The sequence below is a fragment of the Littorina saxatilis genome, linkage group LG6 (assembly GCF_037325665.1).
Source record: "Littorina saxatilis isolate snail1 linkage group LG6, US_GU_Lsax_2.0, whole genome shotgun sequence".
In the NCBI taxonomy this organism is placed as follows: Eukaryota; Metazoa; Mollusca; class Gastropoda; order Littorinimorpha; family Littorinidae; genus Littorina; species Littorina saxatilis.
Genome location: NC_090250.1, coordinates 23,725,424 through 23,748,259, shown reverse-complemented (window position 1 = coordinate 23,748,259; position 22,836 = coordinate 23,725,424). Strand labels below are relative to the sequence as shown.

At 36.6% G+C, this 22,836-nt stretch overlaps 2 protein-coding genes across 2 annotated transcripts in view; both read left to right on the top strand.

Moving 5' to 3' along the window:
- LOC138968792 (allene oxide synthase-lipoxygenase protein-like) overlaps positions 1–22,836 on the top strand; it is a 141,112-nt gene that overhangs the window by 13,739 nt on the left and 104,537 nt on the right. The gene's annotated exons all lie outside the window — the stretch shown is intronic.
- LOC138967962 (arachidonate 12-lipoxygenase, 12R-type-like) overlaps positions 1–22,836 on the top strand; it is a 69,409-nt gene that overhangs the window by 3,760 nt on the left and 42,813 nt on the right. Inside the window, exons 3-6 of the mRNA XM_070340522.1 lie at positions 18,173–18,294; positions 18,764–18,887; positions 21,463–21,558; positions 21,964–22,057. Of these exons, the coding sequence (XP_070196623.1) occupies positions 18,173–18,294; positions 18,764–18,887; positions 21,463–21,558; positions 21,964–22,057 (436 nt within the window). The remainder of the gene's footprint in view (positions 1–18,172; positions 18,295–18,763; positions 18,888–21,462; positions 21,559–21,963; positions 22,058–22,836) is intronic.

The window sequence follows — 22,836 nt, the reverse complement described above, 5'->3', positions numbered from 1 at the left end:
AACTGTGTGCCATTTCATCTAAGAAGTATGAAAACATTATTATGTTTATGCAAAATTGACGAAAGAGACTCGTGTAAGAGGGTATGCGATTTTATGGAACGACATTTCATTATATTTAGTCAAGTTTTGACTAAATATTTTAACATCGAGGGGGAATCGAAACGAGGGTCGTGGTGTATGTGCGTGTGTCTGTGTGTCTGTGTGTCTGTGTGTGTGTGTGTGTGTGTGTGTAGAGCGATTCAGACTAAACTACTGGACCGATCTTTATGAAATTTGACATGAGAGTTCCTGGGTATGAAATCCCCATACGTTTTTTTCATTTTTTTGATAAATGTCTTTGATGACGTCATATCCGGCTTTTCGTGAAAGTTGAGGCGGCACTGTCACGCCCTCATTTTTCAACCAAATTGGTTCAAATTTTGGTCAAGTAATCTTCGACGAAGCCCGGACTTCGGTATTGCATTTCAGCTTGGTGGCTTAAAAATTAATTGATGACTTTGGTCATTAAAAATCTGAAAATTGTAAAAAAAAATAAAAATTTATAAAACGATCCAAATTTACGTTTATCTTATTCTCCATCATTTGCGGATTCCAAAAACATATAAATATGTTATATTCGGATTAAAAACAAGCTCTGAAAATTAAATATATAAAAATTATTATCAAATTTTTTTTTTCGAAATCAATTTAAAAACACTTTCATCTTATTCCTTGTCGGTTCCTGATTCCAAAAACATATAGATATGATATGTTTGGATTAAAAACACGCTCAGAAAGTTAAAACAAAGAGAGGTACAGAAAAGCGTGCTATCCTTCTTAGCGCAACTACTACCCCGCTCTTCTTGTCAATTTCACTGCCTATGCCGTGAGCGGTGGACTACGAGTATACGGTCTTGCTGCGTTGCATTGCGTTCAGTTTCATTCTGTGAGTTCGACAGCTACTTGACTAAATATTGTATTTTCGCCTTACGCGACTTGTTTTAAGTTTGTGTTCGTCTTTTCAAAATACTGGAGAAGATCGTGTGCAGAAATACATTTGTAAATCTTTTTTATTTATTGCTATGTTTGTTTATGCATGCCTACCCAACATTCTCTTCTTCTGGGTACAAAATGTTGCGTTACTACGAACTAAGTGTGTAAACGAGCGTTAATTTTATGCATCAACACTTTTGAACTTGCCACATGTTTTTGGCCCCAACGCCGTTTGCTGGTGTAACACGAGAAAATTACTCCCACGAGATTTTTACTCCGGAGTAAACATTTCGTACGAAAAAGTTACTCCCTTTACGAAAAAAGCACTCCCCCATTGCACGAGAAAATGACTCCCCAAGACAGGTGAGTTCCGAGTAAAAATTTCGTACAAAAATGTTACTCCCCTGACAAATAAATAACGAATAAATTACTTCACCCCAACACGAGCAATTTAACTTCCCATGCCAGGTGTACGACATTTTTACTCCCTTGTCCCCTGTTAGTCTTGGTGGTGGAAAGGGTGGAAGGAGGGTAGCGCGACATTCGTGTGCGCGAGATCACTTATTGGCATTATCCCTTCGCCCGCATCCCATTTTTGCGACGAGATTTTTACTGGAAGTAAAAAAAATGGGGAGTAAAAATTTCGTGGAGGGAATAATTTTTTCGTGCCTTGGGGAGTTCATTTCTTGTACGAAAAGTGTACTCGGAGTAAACATTTCGTACGGAATATTTACTCCGGAGTAAAGTTTTCGTGGAGTAAAAATTTCGTGTTACACCGGCGTTTTCCAGTCACGGTCAGTCGGTGAATATAATAAAAAAAAAACCGCTGGCGCTGGACCCGAGTACGCTCCCCCAGTATGAAAGTTTTTGTCTTGTGCACGTGGATTTAAAAAAAAAATTATTTACTTTACACAATTAAAAAAATTATTAGAGTAAAATAAAACATTAAAACGTTCATAATAAACAATAGTAAACAAGAATTAAAAATAAAATAAAAATAAAAAAATAGACCGCCCATGCCGGGAATCGAACCTGGGTCACTTGGATTAAAAAAAAAAAAAAAAAAAAAAAAAAAAAAAATATTTTACACAATTAAAAAAATTATTAGAGTGAAATAAAACATTAAAACTTTCATAATAAACAATAGTAAACGAGAATTTAAAAAAAAAATAAAAAAAAATATAGACCGCCCATGCCAGGAATCGATCCCCGATCACTTTGGCCATAGACTCTCTCGTGCTCTCTTTCACCGAGACCAATAGTTTCTTTGCCGAGACCAAATCCCCATCGGCTGTCTTGCAAATCATGCTTTTCTCGTGCTCAGCCGCCTACAAGTCTCCCCTTTAGTTCAGTGACTGGCTGTTCGCTTTGCGACCAGCCTCCCGCGCAAAAACCCCCACCGTTAAGAGCGGCTTTTGTGTTTTTTGGGGCATTTAAGTCCCAGGTAACATTATGAAGTTTTAATACGATCAATCGGACCTATTATCAAGTTAGTGTATCAACTTTTGAAAGAACTGCGCCCAGTAGTTTCCCAGCAATAAGCCGTTAAGTCGAGACAGACACAGACACAATTAAAGTCTGTTGGACCCTAGTACTGCGTACTCGGGGATAATAAACAAGTCGCGTAAGGCGAAAATACAATATTTAGTCAAGTAGCTGTCGAACTCACAGAATGAAACTGAAAGCAATGTCATTTTACTCGTAGCATCGTCAGTCCACCGCTCATGGCAAAGGCAGTGAAATTGACAAGAAGAGCGGGGTAGTAGTTGCGCTAAGAAGGATAGCACGCTTTTCTGTACCTCTCTTTGTTTTAACTTTCTGAGCGTGTTTTTAATCCAAACATATCATATCTATATGTTTTTGGAATCAGGAACCGACAAGGAATAAGATGAAAGTGTTCTTAAATTGATTTGGACAATTTAATTTTGATAATAATTTTTATATATTTAATTTTCAGAGCTTGTTTTTAACCCGAATATAACATATTTATATGTTTTTGGAATCAGCAAATGATGGAGAATAAGATAAACGTAAATTTGGATCATTTTATAAATTTTTATTTTTTTTTACAATTTTCCGATTTTTAATGACCAAAGTCATTAATTTATTTTTAAGCCACCAAGCTGAAATGCAATACCGAAGTCCGGGCTTTGTCGAAGATTACTTGACCAAAATTTCAACCAATTTGGTTGAAAAATGAGGGCGTGACAGTGCCGCCTCAACTTTCACGAAAAGCCGGATATGACGTCATCAAAGACATTTATCAAAAAAATGAAAAAAACGTTCGGGGATTTCATACCCAGGAACTCTCATGTCAAATTTCATAAAGATCGGTCCAGTAGTTTAGTCTGAATCGCTCTACACACACACACACACACACACACACACACACACACACACACACACACACACACACAGACACACGCACATACACCACGACCCTCGTTTCGATTCCCCCTCGATGTTAAAATATTTAGTCAAAACTTGACTAAATATAAAAACGCTGGCGCTGGACCCGAGTACGCTCCCCCAGTGTGAAAGTTTTTGTCTTGTGCACGTGGATTTAAAAAAAATTATTAGAGTAAAATAAAACATTAAAACGTTCATAATAAACAATTATAGTAAACAAGAATTAAAAAAAAAAAAAAAAAAAAAATAGACCGCCCATGCCGGGAATCGAACCTGGGTCACTTGGATTTAAAAAAAATAATTTTTTTTTAATTTATTTTACACAATTAAAAAAATTATTAGAGTGAAATAAAACATTAAAACGTTCATAATAAACAATATTAAACAAGAATTTAAAAGAAAAATAAAAAAAATATAGACCGCCCATGCCGGGAATCGATTCCCGATCACTTTCGCCATAGACTCTCTCGTGCTCTCTTTCTTATCCTTGGCACAAAGGGTCAAAAATCCAAAAAATAAGCCCTTAAAAAAATATGCCCATATTTTTGAAAATATGCCCATATTTTTGAAAATAAGCCCTTATTTCTATAAATAAGGCCTTATTTTAGAAATAAGGCCTTAAATATTTACAGCCATAAGGAAATAAGGGCATAATGAAATAAGGCCTTATTTCTGTTATGACCGTAAAAAATAAGCCCTTAACAAAATATGCCCATAAAAAAATAAGCCCTTAAAAAAATATGCCCATATTTTTCTGCGCATCGCTACTGCGCATCCGGAGCTAAAGCAAGATCAAGATGTTACACTGATATAAATCAAACAGTCATTTCATGTAAACAATGCTTACCTTGAGCGAACATACACCTCATCGGAAACCCCAATTCTCTCGCAATTTGCAATTTCAGCACAAATTCTTCTCAAAAATTCATCACGATCTCTGAACCCCCCCATTTGCCATGTTTTTTATGAGATCTCTGCGCATGTGCGGCGCAGCCGAATTCTATTCAGCTTCATGATTGGTCAAAAAAATAAGGCCTTATTTTTTTATGCCCTTATTTTTTTATGCCCATATTTTTTTATGCCCTTATTTTTTTATGCCCTTATTTTTATTAAGGCCTTACAGAAATAAGGCCTTATTTCTAGTAAGGCCTTATTTTCAAATAAGGGCTTATTTTTTATGCCCATATTTTTTTAAGGGCTTAAAGATTTAAGGCCTTAATAATGGAAAATAAGGCCTTATTTTAGAAATAAGGGCTTATTTTCAAAAATATGGGCATATTTTCAAAAATAAGGCCTTATTTTTTTAAGGGCTTATTTTTTGGATTTTTGACCCTTTGTGCCAAGGATACTTTCTCTCTTTCACCGAGACCAATAGTTTCTTTGCCGAGACCAAATCCCCATCGGCTGTCTTGCAAATCATGCTTTTCTCGTGCTCAGCCGCCTACAAGTCTCCCCTTTAGTTCAGTGACTGGCTGATCGCTTTGCGACCAGCCTCCCACGTAAAAACCCCCACCGTTAAGAGCGGCTTTTGTGTTTTTTGGGGCATTTAGGTCCCAGGTAACATTATGAAGTTTTAATACGATCAATCGGACCTATTATCAAGTTAGTGTATCAACTTTTGAAAGAACTGCGCCCAGTAGTTTCCCAGCAATAAGCCGTTAAGTCGAGACAGACACAGACACAATTAAAGTCTGTTGGACCCTAGTACTGCGTACTCGGGGATAATAAACAAGTCGCGTAAGGCGAAAATACAATATTTAGTCAAGTAGCTGTCGAACTCACAGAATGAAACTGAACGCAACGCAACGCAGCAAGACCGTATACTCGTAGCATCGTCACTCCACCGCCCGTGGCAAAGGCAGTGTCCGTGGAATTGACAAGAAGAGCGGGGTATTCGTTGCGCTGAGAAGGATAGCACGCTTTTCTGTACCTCTCTTCGTTTTAACTTTCTGAGCGTGTTTTTAATCCAAACATATCATATCTATATGTTTTTTGAATCAGGAACCGACAAGGAATAAGATGAAAGTGTTTTTAAATTGATTTCGAAAAAAAATTTTTGATAATAATTTTTATATATTTAATTTTCAGAGCTTGTTTGTAATCCGAATATAACATATTTATATGTTTTTGGAATCAGCAAATGATGGAGAATAAGATAAACGTAAATTTGGATCGTTTTATAAATTTTTAATTTTTTTTACAATTTTCAGATTTTTAATGACCAAAGTCATTAATTAATTTTTAAGCCACCAAGCTGAAATGCAATACCGAAGTCCGGGCTTCGTCAAAGATTACTTGACCAAAATTTCAACCAATTTGGTTGAAAAATGAGGGCGTGACAGTGCCGCCTCAACTTTCACGAAAAGCCGGATATGACGTCATCAAAGACATTTATCAAAAAAATGAAAAAAACGTTCGGGGATTTCATACCCAGGAACTCTCATGTCAAATTTCATAAAGATCAGTCCAGTAGTTTAGTCTGAATCGCTCTACACACACACACACACAGACAGACAGACAGACAGACACACGCACATACACCACGACCCTCGTTTCGATTCCCCCTCGATGTTAAAATATTTAGTCAAAACTTGACTAAATATAAAAACGCTAGCGCTGGACCCGAGTACGCTCCCCCAGTATGAAAGTTTTTGTCTTGTGCACGTGGATTTAAAAAAAAAAAAATTATTTTACACAATTAAAAAAATTATTAGAGTAAAATAAAACATTAAAACGTTCATAATAAACAATAGTAAACAAGAATTAAAAAAAAAAAATAGACCGCCCATGCTGGAATCGAACCCGGGTCACTTGGATTTAAGAAAAAAAAAAAAATTTATTTTACACAATTTAAAAAATTATTAGAGTGAAATAAAACATTAAAACGTTCATAATAAACAATAGTAAACGAGAATTTAAAAAAAAAAAAAGAAATATAGACCGCCCATGCGGGGAATCGAACCCGGATCCCTTTGGCCACCAAGCCACCACCTTGAATCACGACACTGACACAGTGTCCCTGTCGCTCTCTCTCGTGCTCTCTGTCTCTCTTTCAGTCTCACCGAGATCAAACCTGCACTGTAGTTTCTTTGCCAAGTTTTCAAGTCAATATTTATTTCAAAAACCCCTAGGGTTACATGAATAAAATAAAAATTGCAATAAACACGACAAAAAAGATATATGTATTAATGAGACACAACACTTCTAATTAACCGAAAATGAATCAAGCTTAATTCATAACAAAATAATTGTAATCATATTTTTTTTTACAGGAATGTATATGTTTCTGTGTTTGTTTTTGTTTTAATAAAAAAAACCCACGTGATCAAATAATCAGAACTCTTTCAAAATACTCTTAATAAAATATATTAAATTCAATAACTTTCGTTTCTTTGTTAATTCAAATAAATGTTTAAATTTGACTGCATTTGAATTTCTACAAAAATACAATGGTAAAAACCTTGTCCTCACATTTTCAAAAAAATGACACTGAAATATATAATGAAATTCATCCCCGAGTTCTCCAGACTGGCATTTAAGGCTGGAGAACACTTTGGAGGCCCAATTTCAAAGTGATTAGGTAGTTTTAAAAGTTACTTTTTCTGTTAGTTCAATGTTTGCTTTATCAGGAAAATACAAAATATAAAGGGCTTAACGCGCAAAATTTTAAGATAACGACTGAAGTTTAAGCATAGGTATCAGATTTTTTCACGCAAACACTACTGAATAAGTTGCAATATTGTATTATGAAAATGTAAACAAAATAACAATCAGATGATCACAAACTGAAGAAGAGAAATAGGGAAGCAAAATAGAACATTAAACGTAGTGATTTTACTTGTGAATTCGGAAAAAAAATCCTTTTGTATCCATTTTGAAGCTCAATTTGAAGCATGGAACACCAACAAACATTGATTAAAAGTGTTAAAGTGATTACAGTGTTCAGAAATAGTGTTAGATACCAAGTTGAGTTATCCCTCTTTACCAATTTAAAAAAAAATACACCTCTTAACGCGCAAAATTTTGAACTGTGATGCTTTTACTACCCCCACCCCCTTCCCATTTGTCAGAAAAGAGTGCATATTATCTTCCAAATAGAAAAGCAGAGTAGTCAGATGATCAAAAACTTAAGAAGAGAAAGAGGGAAGCAAAATAGAACATCCAACATAATGATTTAACTTGTGAATTATGAGAAAACTATTTTTTTTACCCATTTGTGAAGCTCAATTTGAAGCATGGAACACCAACAAACATTGATTAAAAGTGTTAAAGTGATTACAGTGTTCAGAAATAGTGTTAGATACCAAGTTGAGTTATCCCTCTTTACCACTGTTAAAAGAAATACACCTCTTGTCGCGCAAAATCTTGAATTGTGATACTTTTACTTCCCCCACCCCCTACCCATTTTTTCAGAAAAGAGTGCATAATTATTATCTACCAAATAGAAAAGCAGGGTAGTCAGATGATCAAAAACTTCAGAACAGAAATAGGGAAGCAAAATAGAACATCCAACATAGTGATTTAACTGGTGAATTCTAAAAAAAACCCACTTTTTTACTCATTTTATTAGCTTAATTTAAAGCTTGGAACTGAAGACAGAAAAAAAAAATTAAAAGTGCTAAAGTGGTTACAGTGTTCAGAAATAGTGTTTGATACCAAGTTGAGTTATCCCTCTTCATCACAGTTAAAAAAAACACACCTCTTGTCGCGCAAAATCTTGAACTGTGATGCTTTTACTACCCCCACCCCCTACCCATTTTTCAGAAAAGAGTGCATATTATCTTTCAAATAGAAAAGCAGGGTAGTCAGATGATCAAAAACTTAAAGAAGAGAAAGAGGGAAGCAAAATAGAACATCCAACATAATGATTTAACTTGTGAATTATTAAAAAACCATTTTTTTTTACCCATTTTTGAAGCTTAATTTGAAACTTGGAACACAGACAAACATAAATCAAAAGTGTTAAAGTGATTACAGTGTTCAGAAATAGTGTTAGATACCAAGTTGAGTTATCCCTCTTTACCAATTTAAAAAAAATACACCTCTTAACGGGCAAAATTTTGAACTGTGATGCTTTTACTACCCCCACCCCCTTCCCATTTGTCAGAAAAGAGTGCATATTATCTTCCAAATAGAAAAGCAGGGTAGTCAGATGATCAAAAACTTAAGAAGAGAAAGAGGGAAGCAAAATAGAACATCCAACATAATGATTTAACTTGTGAATTATGAGAAAACTATTTTTTTTTACCCATTTTTGAAGCTTAATTTAAAACTTGGAACACAAACAAACATAAATCAAAAGTGTTAAAGTGATTACAGTGTTCAGAAATAGTGTTAGATACCAAGTTGAGTTATCCCTCTTTACCACTGTTAAAAGAAATACACCTCTTGTCGGCCAAAATCTTGAACTGTGATACTTTTACTTCCCCCACCCCCTACCCATTTTTTCAGAAAAGAGTGCATATTATCTACCAAATAGAAAAGCAGGGTAGTCAGATGATCAAAAACTTCAGAACAGAAATAGGGAAGCAAAATAGAACATCCAACATAGTGATTTAACTGGTGAATTCTGAAAAAACCCACTTTTTTACTCATTTTATTAGCTGAATTTTAAAGCTTGGAAGACAGAGAGAAAAAAAATGAAAGTGCCAAAGTGGTTACAGTGTTCAGAAATAGTGTTTGGTACCAAGTTGAGTTATCCCTCTTCATCACAGTTAAAAGAAACACACCTCTTGTCACGCAAAATCTTGAACTGTGATGCTTTTACTACCCCCACCCCCTACCCATTTTTCAGAAAAGAGTGCATATTATCTTTCAAATAGAAAAGCAGGGTAGTCAGATGATCAAAAACTTAAAGAAGAGAAAGAGGGAAGCAAAATAGAGCATCCAACATAATGATTTAACTTGTGAATTATTAAAAAACCATTTTTTTAACCCATTTTTGAAGCTTAATTTGAAACTTGGAACACAGACAAACATAAATTAAAAGTGTTAAAGTGATTACAGTGTTCAGAAATAGTGTTAGATACCAAGTTGAGTTATCCCTCTTTACCAATTTAAAGAAAAACACCTCTTGTCGCGCAAAATCTTGAACTGTGATGCTTTTACTACCCCCACCCCCTACCCATTTTTCAGAAAAGAGTGCATATTATCTTCCAAATAGAAAAGCAAGGTAGTCAGATGATCAAAAACTTCAGAACAGAAATAGGGAAGCAAAAAATAACATCCAACAGAGTGATTTAACTGGTGAATTCAGAAAAAAACCCAATTTTTTACTCATTTTATACGCTGAATTTAAAGCTTGGAAGACAGAAAAAAAAATTAAAAGTGCTTCAGTAGTTACAGTGTTCAGAAATAGTGTTAGATACCAAGTTGAGTTATTCCTCTTCATCACAGTTGAAAGAAGCACACCTCTTGTCGCGCAAAATCTTGAACTGTGATGCTTTTACTACCCCCACCCCCTACCCATTTTTCAGAAAAGAGTGCATATTATCTTCCAAATAGAAAAGCAAGGTAGTCAGATGATCAAAAACTTCAGAACAGAAAGAGGGAAGCAAAAAACAACATCCAACAGAGTGATTTAACTGGTGAATTCAGAAAACACACACTGTTTTACTCATTTTATAAGCTGAATTTAAAGCTTGGAAGACAGAACAAATAAATTAAAAATGCTAAAGTGGTTACAGTGTTCAGAACTAGTGTTAGATACCAAGTTGAGTTATCCCTCTTCATCATAGTTAACAGAAACACACCTCTTGTCGCACAAAATTGTATACTGTGATGCTTTTACTACCCCCACCCCCTACCCATTTTTCAGAAAAGAGTGCATATTATCTTCCAAATAGAAAAGCAAGGTAATCAGATGATCAAAAACTTGAGAGGATAAATAGGGAAGCAAAATAGAATATCCAAAATAGTGATTTAACTGTAGATTTCAGAAGAAAAAAACCCTTTTTTTTAATCATTTTTGAAGCTGAATTAGAAGTTTGGAAGACAGAAAAAAAAAAAAGTGCTAAAGTGGTTACAGTGTTCAGAAATAGTGTTAGATACCAAGTTGAGTTTTTGCTCTTTATAAAAGAAACACACCTCTTGTCGCACAAAATCTTGAACTGTGATCCTTTTACTACCCCCGCCCTCTACCCATTTGAACAGAAAAGAGTGCATAATTTGTATTCTCTTCCAATTAGAAAAATAAGTAAAAGCAACTGGACATTTTTAAAATACATCTTTTCTGTCAGTCCAAGGATTGCTTAGTCCATTAAAAACAAACAGACTAGGATTTAACGCACCCATTTTAAGAAAAAGTTAACATGATAATTGATATAATTATCAGACTTTTTTATGCAATTACTACTGAAGATTCCAGACCAGGTAAAACAATCATTTTATATCCTTTGTCACATCTTTTTTTTTTTATATAAATCTATCTATAGCGAGTCTTGTCTCTTTGTGTCATTTATTTTCAAGAATTCTATCCTGGCAACAACAACAAAAACACCTACCTACCTACCCTATTTTTTTTAGCCATGTTAATAGAAACAGACAATTTATTTGTTTTGGCCTAAAGATCTTGAAACATTTGTTTTAATAGAGAAATAACAAGTACAGCCATTAGCTGTGTCACTCGAATTTCTTTGTCAGGCTGAAACTTAGCTGTTGCGTTGGTGTCTGCTGTGTGTATCTGGGTCCAAAGCAACTTTCACATTCTCATCTACACACTCACGTTACACAAGTATATATATATACAATTCCACCCACAGAGGCGTTCGGGGATGGGGGTCTCGCACTCGGGCGAATCACACCACAAAATACAAAGTATAACGTACACAGATTTTACTATTGAACCAAAAAGCAAATTAAATCATGAATAAATCAATCAAGCAAAACTTCCACACAATGACACACTCACTCTCGGTTCACACTGCGCTCTGGACGTGCACACTTGGCAGCACGTATACCGTTCCGGCACCGTTTGTCTTCCTGCAAGTCCAGGGCACACGATTGTCCAAGAATCACAATAATCCTCGTGAATGTCACAGCAGGCATAGTAGAAAAGTCCAAAAGGGTGCGTTGATGGTGGTAATCCGGTGTACACACACACACACACACACACACACACACACACACACACACACACACACACACACACACACACACACTCCGGTTTGGTAAGTTACCTGATAAATAATGTAGCCTGTGGATTTAACGGGGAGACTGGTCAGACAGGAAGAGCATTTCACATTTCCGATGTTCAGCGATAAACTTGTTTTCTTCGAGAGTTCGATCTTCGTGCGATTCTGGCGCGTTGTCACCAAGAACGTAAAAAAAAACCAGGATATCATCATGATGCCTCTCTACAAAAACCAGGCAGTCTAGGAACTCTTCATCTAAAGTCAGTCAGTATTAGCCCCTCAACACAATCCTCATCTTGTCCCATAGTGATTTCTGCCGCCAAAGAACGTGTGGTTCTTAACTCACAAGACGGATTTGTCGTCTTCCATTGCGAAATTCAGATCTACCCCAACTACGTGCATTGACTGATCTGAGCAATAAAATGTAGATGCGATAATCTGCAAACATCTCTTCAACACAATCTACATCTTGTCCCATCGTGATTTCTGTCGGCAAAGAACATGTGGTTCTCAACTCACAAGACAGATTTGTCATCTTTCAGAAATTCAGATCTGCCCCAAGTACGTGCAATAAAATGTAGAAGCGATAATCTGAAAAAAAATCTTTTCGCGTGAACGCTGCCACGTTGTCATCAGTCCGATGTCTTTTATCCAGAGCAGGGATGAACACACTTTTTCATCAGTAGTTTGTTATGTTTATCCGCAGACTGCTTTCCATTACTTGTCGTCTGTTTTAGCTTGACTCGTGGGGTTCTTCAGCAAGGCAAAAAGTGCTTGTTTACTGACACGTTCTCACGCACGACATGTCGTAAATGCAAGTTCTGACGATTGTTTTTTATTGCACTGATAGAGAATGTCGATATTTGTAAACGTCTGCCATTTCCTAATGTTTATTTCATTATTTTGCATACGGATATGGCTAGTAAGTGGATAATCTGTTACGACACGAAACGCGTTCTAAATCCGGGAAGGGAGGCTACTCCAACGTAGAAGGGAGGCTACTCCAACGTACTTTCCAAAGTGTGCTCCAGCCTTAACACATATTCTTTCGTTATGTGGTATATTTAACATTCGGCCTTTCTGTATTGGTAATTTATGATTTAATGTTCTAAAACGTAAAAAAAAGAGTGCTAGGTTATTGGGTAAAATGTTCAAATAATTTTCAAATATAAATGTATCTTTAAATAATCTATAATTCAAACAAGTTTCTTTTTCATTTAATTCTGAAAACCACGATTGTATATATTGATCTTTTAGGCATTGCAACGTTTTCAATTTAAACCATTTTTCAGAACATCGTAAATTAAACTGGTCATGCCAAAAACCACTAAGACCAAGAGCATTTAAAGTTGTTTCAACATGTTTTAAATAGGGTGCTTCATATATGTTATTTACATAGAGGCGATGCAAAAAAAACAGTACAATACATTTGAAAACGTATTACTATTATTACAATCCACAAATTTGAACCAAAAACTAAATATTCTATTTTTTACGAGGACATCTAGTGGAAATTTGCCTAATTCGCCTAATACCATACACGTTGGGGTCGACTTTCTCAATTTCAAAATAATCTTATAAAAACGTAGCTGCAATTTTGTTGCTAAATTTACCGAATTTGGTCCCCATACTTCACAGCCATATAACATAATCGGTGCAACTATTCTATCAAACAATTCAATTTGTATATCTATGGACAACGACAATTTTCTACACTTCTTTAACAAGCTAAACATTGCTCGAGAGGCCTTATCATATAACAACTTTTGTGATTTATTAAACTTATTATTATAATTAAAAAATAGACCCAAATATTGAAAACCGAACACGACCTCAACTAATTCATCTTTGTATTTGAATACTGGCAAATTTCGTATTTTACCTCTTGAAAAAACAACTATTTTCGTTTTTTTGGCGTTCACCCGCAAACTCCACAGATCGCAGTATTCGGACAACACATTAAGCGAGTCTTGTAATGCTTCTGGGGATTCTGCTAAAATGGTTGTATCATCTGCATATAATAAAATAAACATTTTAAACATCAGCTCAGCGTCATCCGGCTGTAAGTCCAACATAGCAACCTCTCTTTCAATAGTAGGGAGGTGTTCAGTTTTATAATAATAATAATAATAATGCAAACTTTTATAGCGCTATTCTAGAAAAATGTCTACTCTTAGCGCTTTACAATACATACATCGACCAAGCATACTATACACGCACAGGCAAAGAAACCGACCAAACATATAAGCTTGTAAATCATTTAAATACACAGCAAACAATGCAGGTGACAAGTTTTCCCCTTAATGTACACCAGTAAAACATTGAAAGAAATCTGACTTTTGGTTACCTACCAAAACACATGACTTGGCCTTACTATACAAATTTTGAATAATATTTAGCATTCGCCCATTTATTCCAGCGTCAAACATCTTCTTCCATAGAAAAGCTCTTTTCACATAATCAAATGCTTTTTCATAGTCAATAAAAAGACAATATAACCTTTTTCTCTTTGATAGAAAGTAATCAATAATACTATGTAAAGTAAAAATGTGGTCGAGGGTTGAATGACCTGCTCGAAAACCAGCTTGTTCTTCACCAATGACTGAATACTCATCAAAATAATCAGTTAGCCTATTATTCAGAACACTGGTAAATAACTTTCCAAAGCAGCTCGTCAGGGTTATACCTCTGTAATTTGCTGGGTCTTCAGCATCTCCCTTTTGCTTATACAAGGGGCGTAAAAGTCCAACAGACCATTCGTCGGGCATGTGTCCAGAACAAAGAATTACATTAAACAGCTTTGTATATACTTTAATCAACTTCCCAGCAGAAGCTTTCAAAAACTCATTTATAATTTGATCATTTCCACAGGCTTTATTATTCTTTAGCTTTTTAACTGCTTTTAAAACTTCATCTTCTGTTATCATACAATTTAAATCAGCGTTATCATTATGTACCATTTCATTTAAATTAGATTCATTTTTATCAACCTCATCTTCACCTGCTGAAAACATACCTTTAAAGTGTTTCAAAAAAACGTCAGAAGAGACTTTTGGTAATTCTTCATTTTTTTCTCTTAGTGTTCCATTAACAATCTTCCAATACGATTTTGGATCATGTCTTTTTAGGTTTTTAATTTTTTTAACAAGGTCTGCTTGATATTTTTTAAATTGCTTATTTACTTCCTGTTTATAACTTCGACTTGTTTTGGTGCGGAGCTCACGCGAAAAGGCAGTCTTCATTCTTCTATGTACATTTTTTGCTTTAAAAAAGGACTTTCTCTTTTTCTCACATGTAACATTAAACCATGGACAATTTTCGGTTTTCCTTTTATACTGTTTCTTACCAAAATTATTTCGTTTAAATAACCCTAACTTCTGTGCACTACTCTTCAATATATTATTAACTTCTAAAACAACTCTATTAACTTCGTCAGCAGAAACATTTTCTTTAAATACTAACAATTCATCTAATTGTAAATCAATATCGTTTATCGATGAATCTTCCAGACCACAGATATAATCAGTTTCCAATTCTGCTTTCCATTTTGGTCTTCCTTCGAAATGTTCTGCTACATTACAAGCATGCACTTCGTTCCCAACTTCATCATCACAATCATGATTTAAAACATTGTGTCCAAAAATACAATCAAGCTTAATTACCAAGGGGCAGTGAACATCCGAGAACATTTCGCAAAAATCCATAACAACAAATTCTTTGATGGTATGAAACAGGTTGGCTGATATCAAAACATAATCAACAACACTAACATTTTTACATGTAAATTTCCCGGTGCCTCTGTCTGATCCAACCCGACCATTTACAATAACCATATCTGATGTTTTACAAAAATCCACTAAATCATGCCCGAAATTATTTACTAACACATCTTGTGAATGTCTCTTCGGGATATAAAAATTGTTGTCACCTTCGTCATTTTCTCTGCACATATCTTGTGTTTCACAGGGCATACCAAAATCAACATCAAATAAATCTTCAGTTGTATCTATAAGTAATCCTGTTCTTGCATTAAAATCTCCAAGTAAGCACGCGCCTTCATGTTCAATAGTGAGGAATGCATCGTATAATTCGGTATAAACATCCTTATTCACATGCCGAGACCAAATTAATCCACACCCGTACGCGTCGGCTGTCTTGCAAATCACGCTTTTCTCGTCACTGCGTGACGTGTTGGGCTCAGCCGCCTACAAGTCTCCCCTTTAGTTCAGTGACTGGCTGTTCGCAAAGCGACCAGCCTCCCCCGCAAAGACTCCCACCGTTAAGAGCGGCTTTTGTGTTTTTTGGGGCATTTAAGTCCCAGGTAACATTATGAAGTTTTAATACGATCAATCGGACCTATTATCAAGTTAGTGTATCAACTTTTGAACGAACTGCGCCCAGTAGTTTCCCAGCAATAAGCTGTTAAGTCGAGACAGACACACACACACACAGACAGACAGACAGACAGACACACAATTAAAGTCTGCTGGACCCTCCTACTGCGTACTCGGGGAAAATTATGTCGTTCTAGTGTGTAACAAAAGGTCGACGGTCTGAATGTCGAGGATCAAAACAGAAAAGACATTTGGTCAAAAGTGTTACTGTCAAGGGTGATAGAAGGTCGATTGTAAGAGGAAAAGGTCGCGCCGACAATTGGACAAGGAGTAAACAAAATTCAAGTTACTTTTGTACGCCAATGTCTCTTGTAACCACACCACATCCCCCTCCCAGCCCCGGGAATAAGTCATGTATTTAGCTTTTTTAACGCAAGAGAAATGTTGCGTTGAATCTGCCTATAGTGAGTTTCATAAATTAGTTTTTGTTTTGTTTGTTTGTTTGTTTAGTCATACCAGCATTGAACAATGTTTTGAAAGGCGTGTGTCTGTTGATAATGTTAATTGATGCACGGCGTTGTCAGTAAATGAAATAAATTGTGGTACTGATGATGCTTGTGTACTTGAATTCAATAATGTGTGTTATTAGTTATCGATACTTTGTGATAGTTTCATAGGTAGGATAAAAACTGTTGTATGTCAATAATTAGCAAATGACTCGAGCGAGCTCATTCAGCAATATTATCGTCAAGTTGTTGTGTTAATCAAAGTTATGTTCCGTACCGATATGACATACATGTACACAATCTTTATTGTGATACAAAGAGATAATATGCTGAGAAAGCGAGCAGTTTGTCAATATCTACGAGAAACACTTATTTAATCCTATTTCGTTGTAATTCCAGTTAGACCTTCTGCCAAAGATCATTGACATCGAGTTAAGCAAGTGGTGGGACGAAGGGAAAGATGTCAAACTGACGACAATACATGATCTGGAAAAGCTATACTCATGTGCCTTCGATAAGCCTGAGGTTTTTCTCTTTTTACTTGTTGTTGTTGTTGTTGTTGTTGTTTTTGCTGTTGTTTTTGTTGTTGTTGATGTTGCTGCTGCTCTTGGTGTTGTTGTTGTTGTTGTTGTTGCTGCTGTTGTTGTTGTTGTTGTTGGTGGTGGTGCATTCCTTAACAAAAAATGTAGATGTAGCATCTTTTGTCTCTGTATACGAGTCACCACCCTTCCTAAACCCCGGCCATTCTCTCTCTCTCTCTCTCTCTCTCTCTCTCTCTCTCTCTCTCTCTCTCTCTCTCTCTTTCCCTCTCTCTCTTTCTCTTACTTTCTCTCTCTTTCTCTCTAGCATGGTCCATGTTGCCTGTTGCAGGCGACAGTGTAGTGCGCATATCCTTTTGCACATGTATCTACTTTTCTTTCTTTATTTATTTGGTGTTTAACGTCGTTTTCAACCACGAAGGTTATATCGCGACGGGACATGTATCCACGGAAATCAACGAACATTTAAGAACCCATGGACATGTCCCACAGAGAAGATACGAGATACCCAGATTTTTCGCATTAGGTCAATGTGCCAGGTTTCACATGTTGTCACGTATCATGCTTGCCGACGTATTTCTATGTGTTGTTCAAAAGTCTGACTTCTATTGGGGGTAATAATTCGCGTGATGAAGACTGAGGTAAATCTGGATGATAAGAGAACAAAGATTGTCTCAGAAGAAAGTCAACGCCTAAATGTTTCAGACTCGTAACTTCATTTCAACAGTGCATACAAAGGACGTTGCATAGATAAAGGAGAGTTTGCTGATTATGTGCTTATCATCGGAAAGACCGTCAGCTAGAATCCAGCTACTGAAATTTTGCACGGTTTGTTGCCTGTAAAAGAACTGGTTTTTACACGGAATGTATTACATGTACAGTAAAAAAAAAAAAAAGTAAAAAAAAAAATGGCATCGTCTGTCAACCAGTCGAAGGAGTAAACCTAGCCAGGTATTCGTGTGCTTCATACACGTCGAAGAAACCGGAAACACGCGTCTTTGTTATTGCAAATGAAAGCATATTCTCAGACTCCCTTCGGAATATGGCCCGATGATCGGAATAGGACTGTGTGAGTCTATTCAATCACAACCACCGAATCACAATCCCACCCCCCACCACACACACACACACACACACACGTTTTTATCAGAATAGCATTTTTTTTAATGATATGGCCGTCATATTGCATGTTATTTGTTTGCATTTTAAAAAGTGTTAACTTTTTAGCGTTCTTACTCACGGTTTATTTGTGTGCCATTTTTTTTTTTAACGGATTATAGGGTTTTCGAAGATGGAGTACCAGCGACCACGAGAATGACTTAGTCTTCGCCAATCAAAGAACCAACGGATTGAACCCTTCTGTGATTAAGCTTTGTACAGATCATGTACGCGTCCACGGGAAGTAAGTAATATTCCTTACTGGTGCATTGACACATTAAATTTAATCCCTCAACCGAACTCTCATAGCTAGGACATAGTCGAAAGCACGAAGCGCCAAACAGGGTAGTACCGGTACTAGTAGAAGTTGGTTCCTTGACTTACCCTCCCCAACTCCCTTCCTCCCTATTTTGTCAAAAGAAGTTAAATGTTGTAACTTGTAGTCCTCTGCCACATGAACTCATGATTTTAAACTGTATCTTAAAGTCTAATTCCGATTGATGTATGCCGATGTAAATTATGCAGAGGATGGCGCAAGTGTACATTATTTTGATGAGCCCTTTGATCAGCTGAAGGGATTTCTGAAAAGTCATTTTGAGATTTGTTTGTGCACGTCGCACGTTAGTAAACCAACTACTTTGATATAGGTAGATGTAATTGTACACGGCCGTGCATTGCATTTGCTGATGTCTCTGTTTCTTTGTTATCTACAGAATCCCCTTGACTGATGAAATGCTGGGACAGTTCACAATCACCCAAGCCATCGAGGGGAAACGCCTTTTCGTTTGTGATCTGGAGATCCTGAAAGATATTCATCCAGTCAAACAAGGCTTTGAGGTAACGCACAGTAAGCTTCCCGTAAACCATCACAGAGCTCCCCGAGCGTCTAAATACAGTACAAACATACTTCCATTTGAACGCTCACCGAACGGGAACATCCTGGCTGCTTTCTGTCGAGCGTGAGACATTTTCAAAGAATTTATTTTCGTAGACTTGTTCGTTAACAACAACGGCGCCTCGTTTTTGCGCTAGACCTAACTATTAAAATCTAAATAATAAATTGACAGCTTGTTACACAAACATTCTTTAATCATAAAAGAATTCGTTTTTCATCAAGACAAGATCAGAACAATTCGAAGTTGTGAAAGTTTAAACAAGTCGCGTAAGGCGAAAATACAATATTTAGTCAAGTAGCTGTCGAACTCACAGAATGAAACTGAACGCAATGCCATTTTTCAGCAAGACCGTATACTCGTAGCATCGTCAGTCCACCGCTCATGGCAAAGGCAGTGAAATTGACAAGAAGAGCGGGGTAGTAGTTGCGCTAAGAAGGATAGCACGCTTTTCTGTACCTCTGTTTGTTTTAACTTTCTGAGCGTGTTTTTAATCCAAACATATCATATCTATATGTTTTTGGAATCAGGAACCGACAAGGAATAAGATGAAAGTGTTTTTAAATTGATTTGGACAATTTAATTTTGATAATAATTTTTATATATTTAATTTTCAGAGCTTGTTTTTAATCCGAATATAACATATTTATATGTTTTTGGAATCAGCAAATAATGGAGAATAAGATAAACGTAAATTTGGATCGTTTTATAAATTTTTATTTTTTTTTACAATTTTCAGATTTTTAATGACCAAAGTCATTAATTAATTTTTAAGCCACCAAGCTGAAATGCAATACCGAAGTCCGGGCTTCGTCGAAGATTACTTGACCAAAATTTCAACCAATTTGGTTGAAAAATGAGGGCGTGACAGTGCCGCCTCAACTTTCACGAAAAGCCGGATATGACGTCATCAAAGACATTTATCAAAAAAAGGAAAAAAACGTTCGGGGATTTCATACCCAGGAACTCTCATGTCAAATTTCATAAAGATCGGTCCAGTAGTTTAGTCTGAATCGCTCTACACACACACACAGACACACACACACACGCACACACACACGCACACACACGCACATACACCACGACCCTCGTTTCGATTCCCCCTCGATGTTAAAATATTTAGTCAAAACTTGACTAAATATAAAAAAAGAAAAGCCCGGAAGCAGGGTCACGCAAGGGTCGTAGCAGACGAAGGTTTATCAGTGCAAATCGCCGTTCCTCTCAACAGTCAAAAGCCATCGCTAGAGTTCTTGTGAACCACAGCCGTTGTTTCGTGCATAAAAAACGTGCTATTGTAGATAAGCTCACATCGAGTCGCATTCATGACTAACTGACGACTGCATTGTGAAAAAGGAAAACTGGATCACACGGGTTCACGATGGCTCAGGGGTAAGATAAACCACGCAAAAATAAATTCTTTGAAAATTGTTCGCTCTTTACGGAGGGCACCTAGGATGTTCTCAATTGGTGAGTGTTTAAATGAAAGGGTGTTTGTACTGTGTGTAAAAGCCTGACCGTATCTGTGATGGTTTACGGGAGGCTTACTCTGCCTTTAAGCAGCACGTAGGCGTAGTCTGAGTGAAATAGAAACTGCCTCCATTTGTGTTTGTTCCTCTGTTTGTCTCTCCGTGAAGAATGCGCGCGCGCACGTGTGTGTGTGTGTGTGTGTGTGTGTGTGTGTGTGTGCTGTGTATATGTTGTGTTGTGTTGTGTGTGTGTGTGTGTGTGTGTGTGTGTGTGTAACAAAGAGAATACACTTAGATGTTAGATTTATTGATGCTTGATACCACCTGGAAGTATAAGATAAGAACATACGTGCGAGAAAAGCATTGGAAGGGGTAGAGGTACTGTTGTTTGTTTGTTTATCTATCTTTCTTTCTTTCTTTCTTTCTTTCCTTCTTTCTTTTTTTCTTTCCTTCTATCTATCTTTTTTTCTTTCTATCTTTCTTCTTATTGAGACAATGACAAAAGGTGACGTTTTCATGTCAGTATGTCCCAAATGACATCACCAGTACATTTTTCATTCTATCTAATCTGTTTTCGTTCTATTTTTTCTAATAACATGCGTTAACAATTGATTGCCAACTGGAATGGAAGAGCACAAAAAGTGTAACTTGATATGTAGTTTCTCTAGAGGGAAAAACATCTTCCACTTTCATGTCAGTGTGTCCCATGCAACATACATTTGCCAAACAGCTATGTGTAAGTAGATTATTTGTTAGTGGCATAGAAAATACTGATCAACAATAAAAGTCAGTGTTTACATTCATTTTCTACCTATTTCTTATTTGTTTATTCTTTTGGCAATGGTGAAATGTCAGCAATCGTGTGTCATTCGGGACAGTAGACATGACACCTGACCTTTTGTCACTGTCTCTATTGCGTTTTCTCTGCTTACTTTATGTATTTCAACACTTTGTTCTAATCCTCAAAAGTACAACTAACCTTCTAGATCTGTATTCATGAATTTCTTTTTTTCCCAAACAAACAAACAAACAAACACACTCATACAAAAACAGCTGTGCGCCCCAGTTGGCCTGTTTTTCGTGAACAAGGATGGCATGCTGACGCCTGTAGCCATTCAGCTCTACCAGGATCCTGCAAAAGACAACCCGGTAAGCATTACACTGTGTCTCTTTTACTTTTATCTTGAATATAAACATGGTTTTAAATACGTCTGTGTATTTGTTTGCCCGTCTGTCGAACAGTGCCATATATCCAAGTCAATATGCATCACACAGACACACAGACACACACACACACACACACACACACACACACACACATACGCACGCACGCACGCACGCACACACACACACACACACACAAATACACACACAAGACAGTTGAGTAAGCTACTAATTAAATGCATTAATTTTAGGACACCTAGCAAATGGTCGTTCTGGCGGGTGATAGAAAGGGTTGTACCTGCTTCTGAGGACAGATATATAGGTGTACCACGATCCTAGGGCTTGATCATAATGGCTTTTTTTTTCTAAACAAGCAGTCGCCGTTTACAGGTTTTTCTGCCTTCTGATGAATGGACTTGGACCCTGGCAAAGATGTGGTTCAACAATGCTGATGCCGCCTACCACCAGTCCATTACACATCTCGGTAACATATTAGTTTTTTCTTTGTAACAGCACAAAGTAAGGCTGCTGGGGTCTATGTCGACCAAAAGAATGGGATTCACTGTAGGCGGAGTTCCTGTAGGTGGATTCCCTGTATACCTAAGACTTTAAAATTGGCAATCTTGTATACAGGGAATACCACAGGGTGTAGTTCCTGTAGCGTTTCGCTAATATCAATGAAAGTCACGTGATGCTTAGCGACATCGTTAGAATTTGATGTTTTTCGATTTTTTTTGATATTTCTTAGAAATTCGAGTATGGTTTGCAAGTTTTATTGAAAAACTGCACCCTGTGGGATTCCCTGTATACTAGATTGCCAATTTTAAAGTCTTAGGTATACAGGGAATCCACCTACAGGAACTCCACCTGCAGGGAATCCCACTCTTTTGGTCGACATAGACCCCATCAGCCAAAGTAAGAGTTGAAAGCAAGGTTCAAGTAAGTAAAGATGAAATAACACAAACTGCATGGTATAAAATAAAACATGTCAGCCACACAATTGTTAGAAAATGTGCATGTGAGCTGCCTTATGCAAGGTGTGATCCAAACAAAATGACTAAACCAGGGATACATCATGAAACGTATTGCATCCTTTGAAAGACCTAACCTTAAAATTAGCATTTCGTTTAGAGATGACGTCATCACACATTTACGTCATAAAATGAGAGTGAGTCCTGTCATTTACAGTACGTCTCGTTTGCGCTGTTTTCAGCTGCGTTATGGATACTAATTACCATTTTAGTGCATGATTGGACTAATCTG